The sequence below is a fragment of the Dipodomys merriami genome, unplaced genomic scaffold (genome assembly GCF_024711535.1).
Source record: "Dipodomys merriami isolate MVZ:Mamm:240054 unplaced genomic scaffold, mDipMer1.0.p SCAF_207, whole genome shotgun sequence".
Taxonomy (NCBI): Eukaryota; Metazoa; Chordata; class Mammalia; order Rodentia; family Heteromyidae; genus Dipodomys; species Dipodomys merriami.
In genome coordinates, this window is record NW_027203460.1 from 1,488,939 (window position 1) to 1,508,125 (window position 19,187).

Sequence of the window (19,187 nt, forward strand, 5' to 3'; positions counted from 1 at the left end):
CTCTCTCTCTCTCTCTCTCTCTCTCTCTCTCTCTCTCTCTGTCTCTCAGGAATTGGTAGAATGAGTGTTGGAGGAGTTGGCCCAGCATCCCCATGAGGCTGGAACGCAAGGTGGCCTTCTCATTCTGGAGGTGGGCTGTGGGTCAGGAGCTGTTTTGCTCAGCCTGTTGAAGCAGCTTCATGAGGTAAGCCCCTCTGTGCCCTGGCTAGACCATGATGATTATTCATTGTCCATCCCATGAGTCCTTCCCCACATCACTCTGCTACACCATTGAAGGAAAGTGGATGAGAAAGTGTCACCTTGTCCCCCTGCCCAGCACAATCCCAGGCCTCTGACCTATACCCCCACCTCTCTGACAAGACCTTGGCTCTAAGACAATAAAAACACTCTGTGTGTACTACCCTTTGCTGGGGAGTGTCGTTTTGGTTAGGGTGGCGGGTTCAGAGGAGAGACCCCAGACCTGATTCCTCCCGGGGAACATTTGTTCTTGTGACAGAGCCAAATCATTGCTGTGGATAAGGACGAAGCCTCCATCAGACTGACCCAGAACAATGCTCAAAGATAGGTAGGTTGTTGAAGTATCAAACCCACTCATGTCTGCTTCCTACTCCCAAAAAGGAGGTGTAGTATGGGTGGCCTGGCCTTGGGTTTAAGGGATTATAAATGGATGGTGGCGGTCAGGAGCTCATGGCTCCCACCCACCATCCTAGCACTTTGGGAGGCTGAGGTCTGATCTTTGTGACTCAGAGTAACCCAGGCAGGAAAGTACGTGTGAATCTTATCTCCCATAAACCACCTCCCTCCCCAAAAACACACATAAAAAGCCAGATGTGCTGTGGCTCAAGTGGTAGAGCCTCAGCCTTGAAAAAAAGAAGCTCAGGGATAACACCCAAGCCCTGAATCCAAGCCCTAGGACTAACACAATCATGAAATAAATGAACATTATACACCTTTTATCTGACTTCCAAGAAAGATGTATTCAGTTTTCTTGCTGGTACATGTAGCCAAAGGTAAGGGGCTCCCTTTCATGTTTCCCTAACCCTCTCCTTCTCTCCTTCATCTGTCCAGGCTTAGGTTGCAGGACAGAATTCAGATCATCCCCCTGGTTGTGACATTAGGTACCCTGCCCCATCCACCTCCCTTGGGGTCAGGATCCTGGATGCTCTCCCTGCTGGGAGGATGAGGCACCACAGAGATGAGGGTAGGTATTCCCAACACTCACGCACACACACACACACAGAAATACCCCTAATCCAACTGAGACTAGCCTTTTCCAAACACACTTTATCTCCTTGGATTAACTGACCTAGGAGAGGAATTTGATCCCCTGTAATGATTATTTTAACTTGGGCTTCTAGTTGACAGGAGATAAACAGGAACAAAAAAAAACAAAAAGCCTTTGGTGCCCATCACCTGGGGTTCGGGCTCATGCCTATCATCCTGGCTACTCGGGAGGCTGAGAACTGAGGATCACAGTTTGAAGCCAGCCATAAGCTGGAAAGCCCATGAAACTCTACTCTCCATAGAACCACCTAAAAGCTAGAAGTGGTGCTGTGGCTCAAGTGGTAGAGCACCAGCATTAAGCAACAAAACTCAGAAAGACAGCTCCCAGATCCTCAGTTCAAGCCCACACAAAGAAATGGTCCTGTCTTTTTGCCCACAGATTGCCCAAGCTTCCAGCCCCCTCTCACGGAGTGTGATACAACACCTGCCCCTGGGTGGTGTATCAGGGCCTTCACAAATCCGGTGGTGGAATCCAAGCCTTCCCATTCATGCATTCTCAACCCACACTGGCTGGAAGGCAGAGTCTGACAAGGCTGGCAGCCTGCAGAGCGGAGAGCCTCCAGCTTTTCCAAGGTGATCAGAAAGGGCTTCTTGGAGACAGCACTTGAAAAGGGGGTCTTGCTTAACAAGGAGGATCTGAAAGACGCACAGAGAACAAAGGTGCTGCAGATGATGGGCAACATAGCAGAGCGTGTTCATTTCCAGCCAGGGCTGCTGTTGAGAGACTTGGTATAGATGTGCGAAACTGTCCCAAGACAGGCCTGAGGCTTCACAGAAGAACAGCTATCTAGGGCTGGGATTTTGTCTCAGAGGTGGAGGGCTCGCTTAGCACACAGGAAAGCATGGGTTCGATTCCTAGGTCCTGCATACACAGAAAAATCTGGAAGTAGCATGGTGGCTCAGGTGTAAGAGCACTCCCTTGGAGACAAAGCAAGTTAGGGACAGTGCCAGGCCATGAGGTCAGGCCCCAGGGCTGTCACCATAAAACAGTTCTCCAGTGACCTTTGTGACAAGTGGATGGCTATGCCCTGAAGCTCTTAGTAGATCCATCTGTGCTTTGTGTCTCCTCTGACAGAGGGGAGCTGGACAGTCCTTCTGCCCTGGGTACCCCTGGGCCCGCTTGTCAGCAACCCTCCTAATGTCTTCCACGAGGACATGGAGCAGCTGGCCCCAGAAGTCCTCAGGTATCGTTTGGGTGGGGCAGGGGGACATAGGGCAGGCCCAAGAACTCTTTGGGGGTCTGATCTGCCCTGGAAGAACAGGCAATCTGCAGGAGGCAGATGGGAGGATAGAGGGGGTTAGTGATGTGGAGGGGGCCCTTTAATCCCCATGGCTTCACCCAGATTCTAGCATCCCTTTGCTGTCCCTGAGGGAGGTAGAGGGGTGTCTAGGTGGTAGTGTCTAGAGGAGGACTAGGTGGACATTCTGAAGGACTTGACACATTAAGCTATGAGCCGGTGCCTCATGCCTGTCATCCCACACCTGTCATGCTGGCCACTCAGGAGGCTGAGTTCCAGAGGCTCTCATTTCATAGCCCAGGCAGGAAAGTCCCACCAGAACCTCATCTCCAATCTCCAACCGGAAGTGGCACTGTGGCTCAAGTGGTAGAGCACTGGCTTTGAGGAAAATTAGACATCAAGGAGAGTACCCAAGCCCTGAGTTCAAGCCCCTCAACCAAAAAGCAAAAGCAAAAACAAAAAAACAAACAAGAAAGAAAGACACCCCTTCTTTGCTTGCAAGAGATAGTGAAGTACTATGGTTGCTATGGTTGTGAGACTAGGTGCTGGCCTCACTGTACAGACATTTCTAATAACTCTCCAGGTTTACCACAGTGTGAAGCCATAGCAGGGTGGGTGGTGCCTTACCAAGAACTCCAGAGGTCATGGCCTGTGGTAGGCAGGGAGTGGGTGAATGGGAGCAGGTGTAGGATGGTAGTGTCAATTATATGCTCTCCATCCATGGAAGAATGGTTTGCATGCTGGTGACAAAGTCTGAAGTGTAGGGTTACATTTGGTTTGTGTCTTGATGAGTTGGGTTTTCCCTTGGTATAAGAAGGTGGCTACATGAGGAGGCTACAATGCTTGATAAGAAATGTATTCCTTATCTTGCCCATGTAATTGTCATCCCTCTGTACAGGATTTTCACAATAAAAAAAGAAAGAAAGAAAAGAGCTGAAGAAAAAAAAAGTTGGGTGTAGCCTGGCGCTGCCAGTGGCTCATAACTGTCAGCCTAGCTACTCAGGAGGCTGAGATCTGAGGATCACTGTTCAAAGCCAGCTTGGGAAGGAACGTCTGTGAGACTTTACCTCCAATGAACCACCAGAAAATTGGATGTGGTGTTGTGGCACCAGTAGTGGAGCGCACACCTTCATCTGAACAGCTGAGGGCCTGCTGGCAGGCCCAAAGCTCAAACCCCATAACCTACAACCAAATAAAAGGTAGCTGAATTTTCTGCATAACAGTGTGTACAGTAGAAATGCGATGATATGTTGTGAACCATTCCAGACATGTGAGAGGCTCTGAGTTTTGTCTGCAGTTGGTCTGATGATGGTAGAGCCATCTTCTCTGGGGTGGAAAGTTCAGGGTGCTCAGGGACTGCTGAGGCTTTGGGCTACCACTGGGTGTGTCTGTGCGTTCGTGTGTCTTTTGTCTGTGTGTGTGTGTCTGTGAGTTTGGATGTAGAAGACCTGGGCCTTGAACTCAGGGTCTACGTGAAGTTCCTATGCTTCTGTGCTCAAAGCTAGTGCTCTAACACTTGAGCTGCAGCTCCATTTCTTGCTATTTGGTGGTTCATTGGAGATAAGAGCCTCACAGGCATTTCTGTGCTGGCTGGCTTTGACCTCAGCCTCCTGAGTAGCTAGGATGACAGGTGTGAGACACCAGTGCCATATTGTGTGTGTGTGTGTGTGTGTGTGTGTGTGTGTGTGTGTGTGTGTGTGTGTGTGTGTGTGTGTGTGTGTGTTTCCCTCATCTTTCTCTGTCCCGTTCCTGGGTGCCTGTCTGCCTCTTTCTCACCTCGGATGGTGCCCCTCCTCCACATCGACCTTGCCTTTAGCCTCCTATCTGGGTCTACCATGAGTCCTAAATGGCCAGAGACCTGAGTTCAACTTTTCTTTGGGGCCCAAGTCCAGCTGTCCAAATCTTTGGCCTCCTGCAGGGGATTCTGCATCTGCTGGGCTAGCTGAAATAGAGCCTTGCCTGTCTCTGGGTGGGGAACTCAGACATGGGATGTCCTGCCCTTTTCCTCAGCTAGACCTCTGGCTGCATGTCCCTCTCAGCAGGCTGGTAGTGGAGTGAGGGAACAGGGTTGCCGGTGGCTCTGGCCAACTGCAGCTTGATAGCGGACTGAAGGCTGCCCAAGCAAGGAAGATTCCAGGCTGCATTGGAGGTGAGGCCAAGGTGGCTTGGAAATATCTGTTGGTGCTTAGGAAATGTCCAAGTACTTTATCGCAGGCAAGTCTATCTTCCAGCCCCATCTGGGCCTCTCCAATCCTTCTAGAGAATTCTGGATGCCCAGATTACAGAGGCACAGACTTTAGATTCCAAGGCCAGAAAATTGGGGGAGGAGAGACTGGTATGGCCAATACCTCAATGTTCTGGGGCATTAGCCTTGACCTAGGTATGCCCCCCTTGTGTACATTCACTTCTTAACCCAGAGCTTGCCAGAAACAGGCCACTTGTGGTGGTGCTGTAGAAATTGCAGGAGTGGAAGTGAGATCTAGGATGACCAAAATCTGGATTGATGGCCTAAGGGCGGGGGGGGGGCAAAATGTGTCTTTAAAAAAAAACTCTAGAGCTGGAACTCAGGACCTAGGCACTGAGCTTCCTTTGCTCAAATCTAACACTCTATCACTTGATCCACCGGTCACATTTCATCTTTTTAGTATTTTAGTAGATATAAGAATCTCACGAACTTTCATGCCTGGGCTAGTTTCAAACTGCCATCTTAAGAGCTCAGCCTCTTGAGTAGCTATGATTGCTGGTATGAGCCACTGGCACCTGCTAAGGATGTTTGTGTGTGTGTGTGTGTGTGTGTGTGTGTTTACCAGGGCTCGAACTCAGAGCCTAGGTGGTATCCTTTAGCTTGTTTGCACAAGGTTGGTGCTCTACCTCTTGTACTCCAGTAGCTCTGCTTCCCAGCATTTTGGTAATTCATTGCAGATAACAGTCTGCCCAGGCTACCTTTGAATCTTGCTTGATCCTCAAGTGTCAGCCATGATTAGCTAGGATTATAGGCATGAGCCACTGGCATCCAGCTGCAAGGATGTCTCTTCATACTGTCTTCTGTTCGAACAGCTATCTACTTACCTTGGCCTAGATCTCTGATCTCCACATCAGCTCCCAGCAGCCCTTAACTGTGTGGAGAACATAAAGCTCAAAACTGTCAAGCATCCAATTTCTATGTCCTCAGGGGAGGGTACGTTTCCTCTGAAGCCTGGAGGAGTAGGGGGAGGGGGAAGAAGGTTAGGTATAAATAGGTGCTAGGCTGAGAGAGAGGTACACTGTCTTAGCCAAGAAGTAAAATGTGGCCAGATGTTAATAGCTCATGCTCTCATATTCCTAGCTCCTCAGGAGGCTGAGTTCTAAGGATTGGCATTCAGAGGCAGCCCACATCTCTTTGTTTTTTCTTTTTTTTTTTTTGTATCAATAGCATCTTTTATTGTGAAAATACTGTACAGAGGGGTTACAATTACATGGGCAAGATAATGAGTACATTTCTTATCACCAGCTCACTTTTCTAAAGTGTGTGAGACTCTCCTCTTCAAATAACCACCTGAAAGCTGGAAGAAAAGTTGTGACTCAAGTGGTAGAATTGCTAGCCTTGAATGAAAAAAGAGCCCGGGTTCTGAGTTCAAGCCCAAGTACTAAGATGTGCCCATGCACACACACACGCACACACACACACACACACACACACACACATACACACACACACACACACAGACATACACACAGGAAGGTGGTAATGATGAGCTGAGCTAGAACTGGGGGCAGTCCAGAGGCACAGTCATAGTAAACTCTCGACATGTAATTTATTTCTCCCCAACTCCTTCTTGGGCTGAGGGTTCTGGGCCATGGCAGTAAGTTCTATGGAACCTGCACTTCCATCCATGCATAGGGTACAGGACCAAGGGAAGAACACGATGGATGCTCGTTTATACTCAATGCATGATTGCAGACCTTCATCTGCCGCTGAACATTGGTGAGGAAAGCAGGCCTCTGAGCCCTGGGACTCCTGGGATACCCACTGCTACAATCAGCAGACGGCCAGCTGTGGATTCCTGAGCCAACAAGTCTTTCATGAGCCCAACTCAACACCCACCTAAGGTGTGCCTGACAAATTTGCCCCCGTGAGTAGGCATTACCTGCTGTGCCATCTTGCAGCTCTTGCCCCTCCTGGCCCAGAAACCTGGTCTGAAATGTTGATTTACTGCTCAGATCCACACTGCACCCATGACAGATGCCATTCTGATGACCTGGCTGATGACCTCAGTGACCGAAGGCTAGACCGTTGTCTGATACTTTGGCCCGCTCTATAGAAAAAGGCTCCCAAAGAGGCTGCTTTCAAGACTTGTAGGACACCTAGATATTGGGAGACCCTTAGCAGTCCACTGGAAATTACTCTGCCTAGAGCCACAGAGTGAGGTTCATGCAGGCCAGGTGGGGCTTGAACTCTGGGCCTGGGCAGTGTCCCTTCAGCTCTTCAAATGACCAATTGAGCCACAGTACCACTTCCAGTTTTCCTGTGGTTCATTGGAGATCAGAGTCTCCTCTACTTTGCTGCTCAGGATGGCTTTGAACGACGATCCTCAGATCTAAGCCTCCTGATGAGCTAGGAGGATAGGCATGAGCCACCAGCACCCAACTGATTTAGACTTTCACCACAGTGGACTCGGAACTCCTGAAAGCTTTTCTTTATTTTTTATGTGCCAGTACTGGGGCTTGAACTTAGGTTCTAGGCTCCGGTCTCTTTAACTTTTGCCTCAAGGTTGCCACTCTAGCACTTGAGCCACAGCTCCATTTCTGGTAGTTCATCGGCAAGAAAAGTCTCACTAACTTTCCTGCCCTGAGCTGACTTTGACCCACAACTTCTGATCTCAGTCTTTTCAGTAGCTAGGATTTATATGGGTTGAGCCACTAGTAGCATTGGGCTAGAACCTTTTCTTTTCTTTTTTTTTTTTTTTTTTTTTTGGATCCAGTCGTGGGGCCTGAACTCTGGGCCTGGGCGCTGTCCCTCAGCTCTTCAGCTCAAGGCTAGCGCTCTACCACTTGAGCCACAGTGCCACTTCCGGCTTTTTTCTTTTTTGCTTATGTGGTGCTGAGGAATCGAACCCAGGGCCTCATGCATGCAAGGCAAGCGCTCTACCACTGAGCCACCTTCCCAGCCCCCTAGAACCTTTTTTTTTTTTTTTTAATTGTATTTTATTTTATTTGAGAACATACTGTACAGAGGGGCTACAATTACATGGGCAGGATAATGCATACATTTCTTACCAAGCATTGCAGCCTCCTCCTTTGTTTACCCTTCACTTCCCTTCCCCGCCTCCCCCCTCCCCCCACCCAATTTTACCCCCCTCCCCCCACCCAATTATACCCCCCTCCCCCCCCACACCGACATTGTAAAGCTGGTTTTGACATGACATTTTGTACTTCTCATTGTTGCAACAGGTCCACCTGAATCCTTAAACGACTTGTTTGTCCCCATCTCCTCCACATGTTATACTGACATCAAATATAGTGAAAGCGGGGGTTACACTGTGGGGGAGGGACATACAAAGCAACAAAGAAATAATCTTATAAATGCGTTAGAAACACATGCATGAAAGAAACGAAAACATTAAAATAGAACCTTTTCTTAAGCAAGTGTTCTTCCGTGCATTTGCCCTGACTCCTCCATGGAAAGGAGGCCTGAGGGTCAGGAGCTGTGAAAAAAAGGCCACCAGCCACAGGAAATGGCTGGGGTCCATCGTGAAAAGCCAAGCTAATCTTCCCCCTGGGCCCCATTCTGGGACTTCCACCCTCTGCCCTCCCTGTGGATCAAATAAAAGCCTTGACCCAGCCTTGAATGTATTACCGGACTTGTGTGAAGCCTCAGAACCTTCATTCCACCCACACCACCTATTCTACACCACAACTCAAGAAACTTTGTGCAGTTTGTACCTTCTGCCTGAGGCTCTCTATCTTGTTCCACATCTTAGAACTCCACTGGAATTTTGGCACTGGTTATACCACCTCCAGGAGCAAGTTTTTCATTCCCTTCTCCCTCTTTTTTTTTAAATATTGAGTTGCTAGAGATGGAACTTGTGCAGGCTGACTGGCAAATGCTCTAGCTTGGTTTGTGTGTGTGTGTGTGTGTGTGTGTGTGTGTGTGTTTGTGTGTGTGTGTGTGTGTGTGTTTGTGTGTGTGTGTGTGTGTGTGTGTGAGTGTGTGTGTGTGTGTGTTCATGCCAGTCCTAGGGTTTGAATTCATGACCTGGATGCTATCCCTGAGGTTTTGTGCTCAAGGCTAGCACTCTATTACTTGAACCACAGCTCTACTTCTGACTTTTGGGGTGTTTAATAGGAGAAAAGTGTCTCATATAGACTTTCCTGCTTGCTATTGTGATCCTCAGATCTCAGCCTCCTGAGTAGCTAAGATTACAGGTGTGAGCCACCAGCAACTGTCCTCTACCCTATCTCTTACCTCTAACCTTGGCCCTCCTATGAGTACCAGAAGAATATGTCTCACCAGGCTCACTTTTTTTGCCAGTCTTGGGGCTTGAACTCAGAGTCTGGGCATGTTCCTGAGTTTCCTTTGGTCAAGGCTAGCACTCTTATCACTTAAGCCACAGTGCCACTTTTGGCTTTTTCTGTTTCTGTGATCCTGCGGAATCAAACCCAAGCCTTTCTGTGTGCTAGGTAAGTACTCTACCACTAAGCCACATTCACAGCTCAAGGCTCACTTCTGACAGGAACTATGAGGGTGGGCTTTATTGGCTTATCCCTTTTGGTGCAGAAATCGCTTGCTACTTCATATCTTTGCCAAGATTTGGGAACAACCTGTGACTCGGCAATGAGAATGGTGAATGATGAATAGCCACCAGGCCCCAGAGGAGTAGGCTCACATTTAACAGAGGGATAGAGAATATGGAGCCAGAACCTTTGACAACTCCTACAGCCTAGGACCTGTGGTCTCCCTGGAGGCAGTGGCTGGCTGCTCGGTGTCCCGATGGGACATCTCAGCCAGAACATAAGGCACTTGTTGCACAGCCCAGGCAAAGCTGGCGGGGCTTCAGTTATTAAATGGCAGAGAAGGATGCTTTGTTCAAGCTGCTGGCTCAGACTTAGGACTCTCTGAGGACTTGCCCAGGTTGAGGGAAGGACATGATCATGGGCAACCTGCTGAATGCCCATCATCCATACATCATCCATCCATACACAGAGACATGGAGTTATTGCCTCCTTTTTTGGGGGTGGGGGTTTAGGCAGGTCCAGGTTTGTACTTTGAGCCTAGGCCCTGTCCCTGAGCTCCTTTTGCTCAAGGATAGCACTCTGCCCTTGAACCACAGCCCCACTCATATTTTTTTCCCCTGTGATCTGTTTGAAAAAGAAGAGTGTTGTGGACTTTCCTGCCCCGGATGAATTCAAATTGGCATTCTCTACATCTCAGCCTCAGGATTAGTTAGGTTTATAGGCAGGAGCCACTGACACCTGGCTTTCTTTTCTTCTTGTTGTTCTCTTTTTTAATCATGACAATCTGAAATCTTCATGGTGTCATTCCAATGTTTTGCATTCAAAGTAACCTACCCAGGCCTGGAATTCGAATGCTATGACTATCACCCACAAATGGAGGGAGATCCTGATGAATGCTAATTGAATGTTATAAAAGTAATAATTAAATTTGCAGTTAATTCATGATTCTATTTTAGAATGCCACACAAAAATTATTGGATTTAAATCTTCATTCTAGCACCAAGGTATGATTAAGGATATTGACTAATTTTTAAGTCTTTTGTAAGTATTCAACCATGATACCTCATTAAATGGAGTCATAATTTAGTAACTAATAATTGGTTCTAACATATATATAATTTAATAACATCTTCACATTCCCTCTTTGTAAGTGTTTGTAAATATATATATATATATATATATATATACACATATAGGTGCAGGTATATATATATATATATATATATAATATCAATCTACACATTTTTGAGCACTACTGTGGCTTGATCACAGTTCATCAGAATTTCCTGGATGCTCAGTTTGCCGGAGGCTGTTGTGCTAAGACTGTACCCCATTTATGGATTGGGCAATGTAGGATGAGTTGAAATACTAGCTGGCCAAAAATTTATTTGTGGAGTAAGAAGCCAATTTGACACATTTTTTTTCTTCTCTGTGAAAGTCCTGGGTCTCAATAGGATGTATAATCCATATGCAAATATATCCTATGGCATATGATATAATAAAGGAAATGTTATATTTGTAACAATACTAAATAAGGGTAACAAATGTCATGTGCAGTAGAACCTATGTATGTAAATAGATCTCATATATATGAATATTATCTTTTCCTGTGCTGGGGATTCAATTCATGCCCTGGGAACTGGTCTGAATTTCTTTTTTCTTTCCTTTTCTTTTTTTTGCCAGTCAAGGTGCCTGAAATCTGGGCGTGGGCACTGTCCCTCAGCTCTTCAGTTCAAGGTGAGCGAGCACTCTACCACTTGAGCTACAGTGCCACTTCTAGCTTTTTCTGCTTATGTGGTGCTGAGTTATTGAACCAGGGGCCTCATGCATGCAAGGCAAGCACTCTACCACTGAGCCACCTTCCCAGCCCCATGAATTTCTTGTCTTTAAGGACGGTGAGTTTTCCTCTTCACACATAGTGTCACAGAGTTACCCAGACCCTGAGTTCAAATCCCAGGCCTGCTAGAAAAATGATGCAATTTCCTAGCCAGGGTCTCATTGTTATTACTTTTTTTATGGCCTAGCCCAGGGCTTGAACTCAGGTCTTTGCATCTCTGCCACAGCTACTCACTGGATCCTACGACCCTACTTCAAATTTTGGAGCTGACAGAAAAAAAAAAAAAAAACAATAAAAAGGACAAGGATGAAACTGAGAAGTTCAAGAAGGTTGTTTTATTTTTTTTTTCCTTTGTATTGTGACCATCTGGGTCTAAATGACAAGCCCCAGAATGTGTACGTGACATTGCATTGCTAATGTTTGGTGGGCTATTAGGGAAGCCAAAGCTGAAACAAGCAACTTAGACCTGGAGGTCCAGTCTTGGAACTGCCACTAATGAATGGTGGGAAGTTCTAAGAAATTCATTCTGATATACATCCGTACAAATAGAATGTTATAAAAGTAACATTTAAATTAGTAGTTGGTATATGATTATATTCTAAAACTATACACAACAATTACTCTACATTGACTAATTTTCTTTTTTTATGGGTCCGGTCATAGGGCCTGACCTCTGGGCCTGGGTACTGTCCCTCAGCTCTTCAGCTCAAGGCTAGCACTCTACCACTTGGGCCACAACACCACTTCTGGCTTTTTTCTTTTTACTTATGTGGTGCTGAGGAATCGAACCCAGGACCTCAGGCCTGCAAGGCAAGCGTTCTACCACTGAGCCATCTATCTCTATCTACCAATCTACAAATTTATCTGTTTATACAATTGTCACTCCTGGGGGTCAGTGTTAGAGTGCTCACTGAGTATGTACAAAGTCCTAGGTTCCATTCCTCACTACCACTTGCACAGAAAAATCCAGAAGTAATGCTGTTGCTCAAACAGTCGAGTACTAGCTTTGAGCTTAAAAGATTAGGGACTGTTTCTAGACACTTACTCAAGATGCAGGTCTGGCACCAAAACAAAACAATAGAATGTTCTGACTGCAAAGATATAAGAATAGGACTGCAAATACATCATTGTAGAGCAAGCTAGGAGTCTGGTGATGTGAGCTGCCATGTAACCTGACTTAGCCAAAGGTAAACTGCTGCAACCCAGGTACACAGAACCAGATGCTTCTTTTTTTTTTTTTAATATCTTTCTTTTTTTTAATATTATTTTATTTTATTTGAGAACATACTGTACAGAGGGGCTACAATTACATGGGCAGGATAATGCATACATTTCTTACCAAGCATTGCAGCCTCCTCCTTTGTTTACCCTTCACCTCCCTTCCCAGCCTCCCCCTCCCCCCACCCAATTATACCACCCTCCCCCCCCCACCGACATTGTAAAGCTGGTTTTGACATGACATTTTGTACTTCTCATTGTTGCAACAGGTCCACCTGAATCCTTAAACGACTTGTTTGCCCCCAACTCCTCCACATGTTATACTGACATCAAATATAGTGAAAGCGGGGGTTACACTGTGGGGGAGGGACATACAAAGCAACAAAGAAATAATCTTATAAATGCGTTAGAAACATATGCATGAAAGAAACGAAAACATTAAAATACATATTTAAGGGTTCATTTTCCTAACATCACATTATCTGACCTTTTCCGCTTGACTCATACCTATACTAGATATTGCAAATAAGGGAAACCATGGGACCTATGCTTCTTTGGGCCTGGCTTACTTCACTTAATATAATTTTTTCCAAGCCTTTCCATTTCCTAACAAATGGGGAAATGTCATTCTTTCTGATGGAGGCATAGAATTCCATTGTGTATATATACCACATTTTCTTGATCCATTCATCTACTGAGGGGCATCTGGGTTGGTTCCATATCTTAGCTATGGTAAATAATGCTGCAATAAACATAGTTGTGCTGGTAGCTTTAGTGTGGTCTTGTTTGTAAACATTTGGGTAAATGCCCAAAAGTGGGATTGCTGGATCATAGGGGAGATCTATGTGAAGTCATTTGAGGAACCTCCATACTGCTTTCCAAAGTGGTTGAACAAGTTTACATTCCCACCAACAATGAAGTAAGGTTCCTTTCTGTCCACATCCCCTCCAGCATCTGTTGTTGTTAGAGTTCTTGATTTTTGCTGTTCTAACTGGAGTGAGGTGATATCTCAATGTTGTTTTGATTTGCATTTCTTTTATGGCTAGGGATGTTGAACATTTCTTCATGTGTCTATTGGCCATCCTTCTTTCTTCTTCAGAGAAGCTTCTCTTTAAGTCTTTCGCCCACTTATTTATTGGGCAGTTGTTTCTTTGAGGATTTGTTGTTGGGTGGTTTAATTTTTTGAGTTCCAAGTATATTTTAGATATGAGACCCTTGTCCGTTGTATGGCTAGTAAAGATCTTCTCCCAATCGGTGGGCTTTCTATTGATCTTGCTAGCTATGTCATTTGCCCTGCAGAAGCTCTGCAACCGTATGCAATCCCATTTGTCCAACCTTTCTTTGATTTGTTGTGCTTCCGGGTCTCTATTCAGAAAATTTCGGCCTGAGCCACGGAGACCTAATGTTTCTCCTATTCCATCCTGTAATGTTTCCAGAGTGTCTGCTTTGAGTTCAAGGTCTTTGATCCATTTGGAGTTGATTCTGGTGCAGGGTGATATATAAGGATCTAGCTTTAGTTTTCTACATGTAGTTAACCAATTTTGCCAGCACCATTTACTGAAGAGGCTGTCTTTCTTCCATTCTATTGTTTTAGCTTCCTTATCGAAGATTAGATGGCTATAGGTCTGTAGGTTCATTTCTGGGTTTTCAATTCTATTCCATTGGTCCTGAGGTCTGTTCTTATGCCAATACCAAGCTGTTTTGATTACTATGGCTTTATAGTAGAGTTTGAAATTTGGTATTGATATTCCTCCAGCAGTGTTCTTTCCGTTGAGGCGCGTTTTTGCTCTTTGGGGTCTTTTATTAGAACCAGATGCTTCTGACTCGCTCAGCCCTGTCATCCAAGATACTGGAGGGCTGAGATCAGACACTGGTGGTTTTAAAATCCAGTCCTGACAGGAAGTCTGCAAAACTCTGAGCTGTGGCTCAAAGTGGTAGATCTCTAGCCTTGAGCAAATGATCTTAGGACTGTGCCCCCAAACTTTCAGTGTAATCCCCGTGGCTGACTCACCACTCCCCTACAAAAAACCCACCCCTCTAAATTATTTGATGTGAACTTTGTGTAGTTTGGTAACATTGATGAAAGCACCCTAATTCTAATGACAGTGTGTGGGATACAGCTCTGTCATGAGTCTTATATGAGGAATGGTGTACTGAGTACATTCTTGCATCTGGTCCTTGTAAGAGCTCCAAAGATTATTGTACTGATGAGAACCTTAAGGCTCAGATATGTCCCCATTTCAGGGCCAAAATGATGTATGTACTGAACTCTAGTGAGTTTTCTCCTGCAGACAATTGTTTTGGTTTATTTTTTCTCGCTCATGAACCTTAAACTCAGGGCCTAGCTACTGACCCTTCCCTGTTGTGCTCATGGTTAGCACCCTACCAAGGGGACCCAAGGAAACCCTTACAAAAGTGTTACAGTCTAGGCATCTGTGGCTGATATCTGTCATCCTGCCTACTTTGACACATTTTTTTTCCTTCTCTGTAAAAATCCTGGGTCTCAGTATGAAGTATAATCCATATTCAAATATATGCATGTGATAAGGTGTAATGAATGAAATAAATGTTATGTATGTAATAATACTAAATAAAATAAATAATGAATAAATAAGGGTAATGAATGTCAAATGGAGTAAGCCCATGTATGTAAAAAGATCACATATATGAATATTAATTTTTCCAGTGTTGGTGCTTAAATTCAGGCCTGGAAACTGGTCTGAAATTCTTGTCTTCAACAACAGTGAACTTCCCTTCCCCCACAGTGTCACAGAGTTTCCCAGACCCTGAGTTCAAATCCAGGCCTGCCAGAAAAATGGAGCAAATTCTAAGCCATGGCCTTAATTTATTTTTTTCAGGGCCGGTGCTTGAACTCATCTTGTGGCAATTCTGCCTCAGGTTCGATCACCCTAGGCTGGGGTGCAGCCAATGGACTCACAGCCCATTCTGAGATCCTAGGACCCAAGTTCAAATCTCGGGACTGATAAAAAAAAAAAGGAGTGGGGCAGGGAAGTTGGCTCAGTAGTAGAGTCCTTGCTTTGCATGCATAAGGCCCTGGGCTTGATTCCTCAGCACCACATATGCAGAAAAAAGCTGGAATTGGTGCTATGGCTCAAGTGGTAGAACACTAATCTTGAGATGAATAGTTGAGGAACAGTGTCCAGACCCAGATTTCTGGCGCCACAAACAACAAAAAAGAAAAAAAGAAAAAGGGGGGGTGAGAATAAGCCTAAAATTGGGAAGTTCCAGAAGGCGGTTTTACTTTGTTTTTTTCCTTTGTATTGTGACCATACTGGGTCTAAATGAAAGGGCCCAGAAAGAGTATGTGACCTTATACTGCTGAAGTTTGGTGGGCTATCAGGCAAGCCATAGCCAAAACCAGCAACCTAGGCCCAGTGTTCAAAATCTGGGACCGCCACCTACGAATGGCGGGAGATGCTAAGAAACGCATTCTGACATACATCCATATGAATGGAATGTTGTAAAAGTAACAATTACATTAGTAATTAGTGTATGATTATATTTTAAACTTAAAAACAATAATCATAGTACATTGACTAATTTTCAATTAATATTTTATTATATTTTCAACAATGAGAAATGAAGGAATAATTTAATTATGTATAATTGATAGTAATATAGGATATGTAATTTAATAATATACAGATATTTTTCTTATTTTATACATATATATATATATATATATATATATATATATATATATATATATATATTTCTACACTTGTCACTCCTGGTTCTCAGTGGTATAGTGCTTGCCTAGTAGGTATGAAACCCTGGGTTTGTCTCCACACTATCACATGCACAGAAAAGCCGGAAGTGGTGCTGTCACTCAAGCACCAAAGAAAAGTTAGAAGGTTCTAACTGCAAGTATACAAGGCAAGGGCATTAAATACTTCATGACAGAGCAAGCCGGGAATCTGAAGATAACAGCTGCCATCTATCCTGAGAGCCAGAGGTTAACAGCTGCAAACCAATTCCATCGAACCAGATGCTGCTTACTCACCCTAGCTGCTCAGGTGGTGGGTTGAAAACTCAGTCCTGGCAAGAAGTCTGTGAGACTCTGAGCTGAGGCACAAAGTGGTAGAGCTCTACCCTTGAGGAAAAGATCTTAGGACAGTACCCACAACCCTACGAGTGCAAACCCTGAGTCTGATGACCCTTTCTCTCCCCCCAACCCCGACTAACCACCTGTCTAAACCGTTAGATGTGAACTTGTGTGGTTCGTGACATGTTTCTGAAGGAATGGAAATACTGATGAAAACATCCTAATTCTAATGACAGCTTGAGGGATATGAAGAGTCCTTCATATATATGAAGAGTCCTTCCTGGGGTGCTGGGTGCTGAGTCCTTCACGGGGTGTATTCTTTCATCTGATCCTGGTTAGAGCTCCACAAGTAAGATGATTGTGCAGGTGAGAAACTTGAGGCACAGATATTTCCCAAGGCAAGGCCAAATTTATGTATGTACTGAACTCTATTGAGGTGTCTCTGCAGACAATTGTTTTGGTTTATTTTTCTCCATCATGAACCTTGAACTCAGAGCCTAGACACAGATTTTCCTCTTATGCTCATGGCTAACACTCTACCGCGCCGAGCCAAGGAACCCCTTGCAGCAAAGTGTCACAGCTTAGGTGTCTTTAGCTGAGGTCTATCATCCTGCCTGCTCAGGAAGCTGAGGATCTGGGTTCAATACTATCCCACACACAAAAGGTCCCATGACATTATCATCTCCTATTCACCACTTAGAAACTTGAAGTGGAAGCTGGGTGTCCGTGACTCATGCTTATCATCCTAGCTACTTACTCAGCAGGCTGAGAGCACAGGATCATGGTCCAAAGCCAGCCTGAGCAGGAGATTCCTAGAGATGGTTATCTACAGTGAACCAACAGAAAACCTGAATGGGTTCTGTAGCTCAAGTGGTAGAGCTCTCCACTTAAGCTGAAGAGCTGAGTGACAGCACCCAGGCCCAGACTTCAACTCCTCCAACTTACAAGAAAAGAAAGAAAGAAACCTGAAGTGCAGTGCTGGGAATGGGTCTTAGCGGTAGAGTGCTTTGCATGTTTGAAAACCTGGCTTTGAATCCTCAGTGGCACATCACTAGAAAAAGCCTGTAGTGGCTCTGTGGCTTAAGTGGTAGAGTGCTATCCTTGTACAGGAGAAACTCAGGTACCGTGCGCAGTTCCTGAATTTAAGCTCCAGGACTGTTATATGCACACAAATTACCCCCCCCACACACACACACACAGATACCAGAAGTGAAACTGTGACATCAAAGGGTAAAGCACTGGGAAGTAGGCATGAGAGGAGACTTGAGCTGGTACAGCTTCTTTCCAGGATTTGCCTTTGTTTTAGGGATTTTAGAAAAAAAAAAAACTTTAAACAAGGATAACTAGATTTTGGCTCCAAGCAGCCCTGCTCCTGGAATGGAAAGAATGCCTCTAGAATGGAAAGAATGCCTCTAGTTTCCCCTCCCCTTAACAACCTAACTTACCTTGATTGTTGAGTTAAAGACTGACACATAAAACAGATAGAATGTAATCTGGCTCCAACTACCGGACAACATCTGCTTATGGTGGTAAACCCTACCTTTCACACATGCTTACAGTAAAATCTGCCTATTAGCCACCTGTGTGTGGTCTGGTATGACCATGCAATCCTTTTGTATGGTATGATTTCATTGGTCACCTGTGCATGTCCTGGCTCGATCTCATGGATTTTGCCTTTAAAAACCAAAGAATGGGGGATGCTCAGGGTGGCAGTATCAGCTCCTTAGCCTGTGCTGTGGCCCTGGCCGGTCAGTGTAGAAACCTTCTCAATAAAGTTGCTTCTTTGTTACCAACTTTGCTGAGGTGGGCTCTGTCACTCCAGACGACTAGATGGGTTTGCCTGCCTGAGTAGGGGTCTTCCTATCACACATTGTGCTTCTGTTCTGAGCTCATGGTCAGTACTCAGGCACTGTGTTCAAACCTAGCCACCCAAGGCCCAACTAGGAGAGGTCAAATGTTTCAAAACCTGATGAGCTCCACCAGACCTACATAACAGGGAACATTGTGATTTTGCAAATGTGCTTAGATGTAGCAAGCTTCCAAAAACCTAGGGAGGCAATGTTGCCAATAATGAATCATTGCATTAGGTTCAGCTCCCTGGTTGTTGTCTGCCAGAAGGAATCTTGAACTAATTGTAGCAGTTTGTTTCAACACTAGAACATATTCTAACAAAGACAGGATAAGTGCAGGGAACTTGGCCTGCCCCGGGAGGTGGCACAAATGAAGGCTTCCTGTCAAAACAGAGCACTGGGGAGAGAGATATCTTGGGGTACAAAGAGGCCCTTTTCTCCTAGTCTTCAGGGCCTGCCCACAATCATCATCACTAGTTGGCCCAGATATAGTTGTTTGTTAGAGAGCTGTAGGGAGTGAGGCCTTTTGTCTGCCTGTTCCAACAAAGAGACAGACTTCCTCCAGCAACCTGGGCTGTGGAGAAACCCTCAGGCTATTCTGGGAACAGGGAGGGGGGCACTGGAACATGCACTGTCTTGAAAGCACCCTCTGTGCTATGAAATCATTCTATTCAAAGCAAATTTCCTAACTGGGTGCCTTTCTTCATAGTGACTCTGCATGTTCACTAATAGAAATACATTCACACATCCATAGACACATGGAGTTACTGGCTATATATTTTTTTTTTTTTTGGTGCAGGCCCTGAGGCTTGAACTGTGAGCTTAGGCATTGTCCCTGAGCTAATTTTTCAAAAGGAAGCAATTTATTGTGCCTTAAACCATGATACATCATTAAATGAAGGCATAATTTAATACTTAATAATGATTAGTAATATATTACCTGTAATTTAATGATATATAGACTTCTCACATTCTATAAA

General features: G+C 45.1%; 1 protein-coding gene across 1 annotated transcript in view; it reads left to right on the plus strand.

The window, feature by feature from the left end:
* Positions 1–973: 973 nt before the first annotated feature.
* LOC138833418 (MTRF1L release factor glutamine methyltransferase-like) overlaps positions 974–19,187 on the plus strand; it is a 60,685-nt gene continuing 42,471 nt past the window's right edge. The window contains 2 exon segments of the mRNA XM_070031757.1: positions 974–1,010; positions 2,360–2,468. Of these exon segments, the coding sequence (XP_069887858.1) occupies positions 974–1,010; positions 2,360–2,468 (146 nt within the window).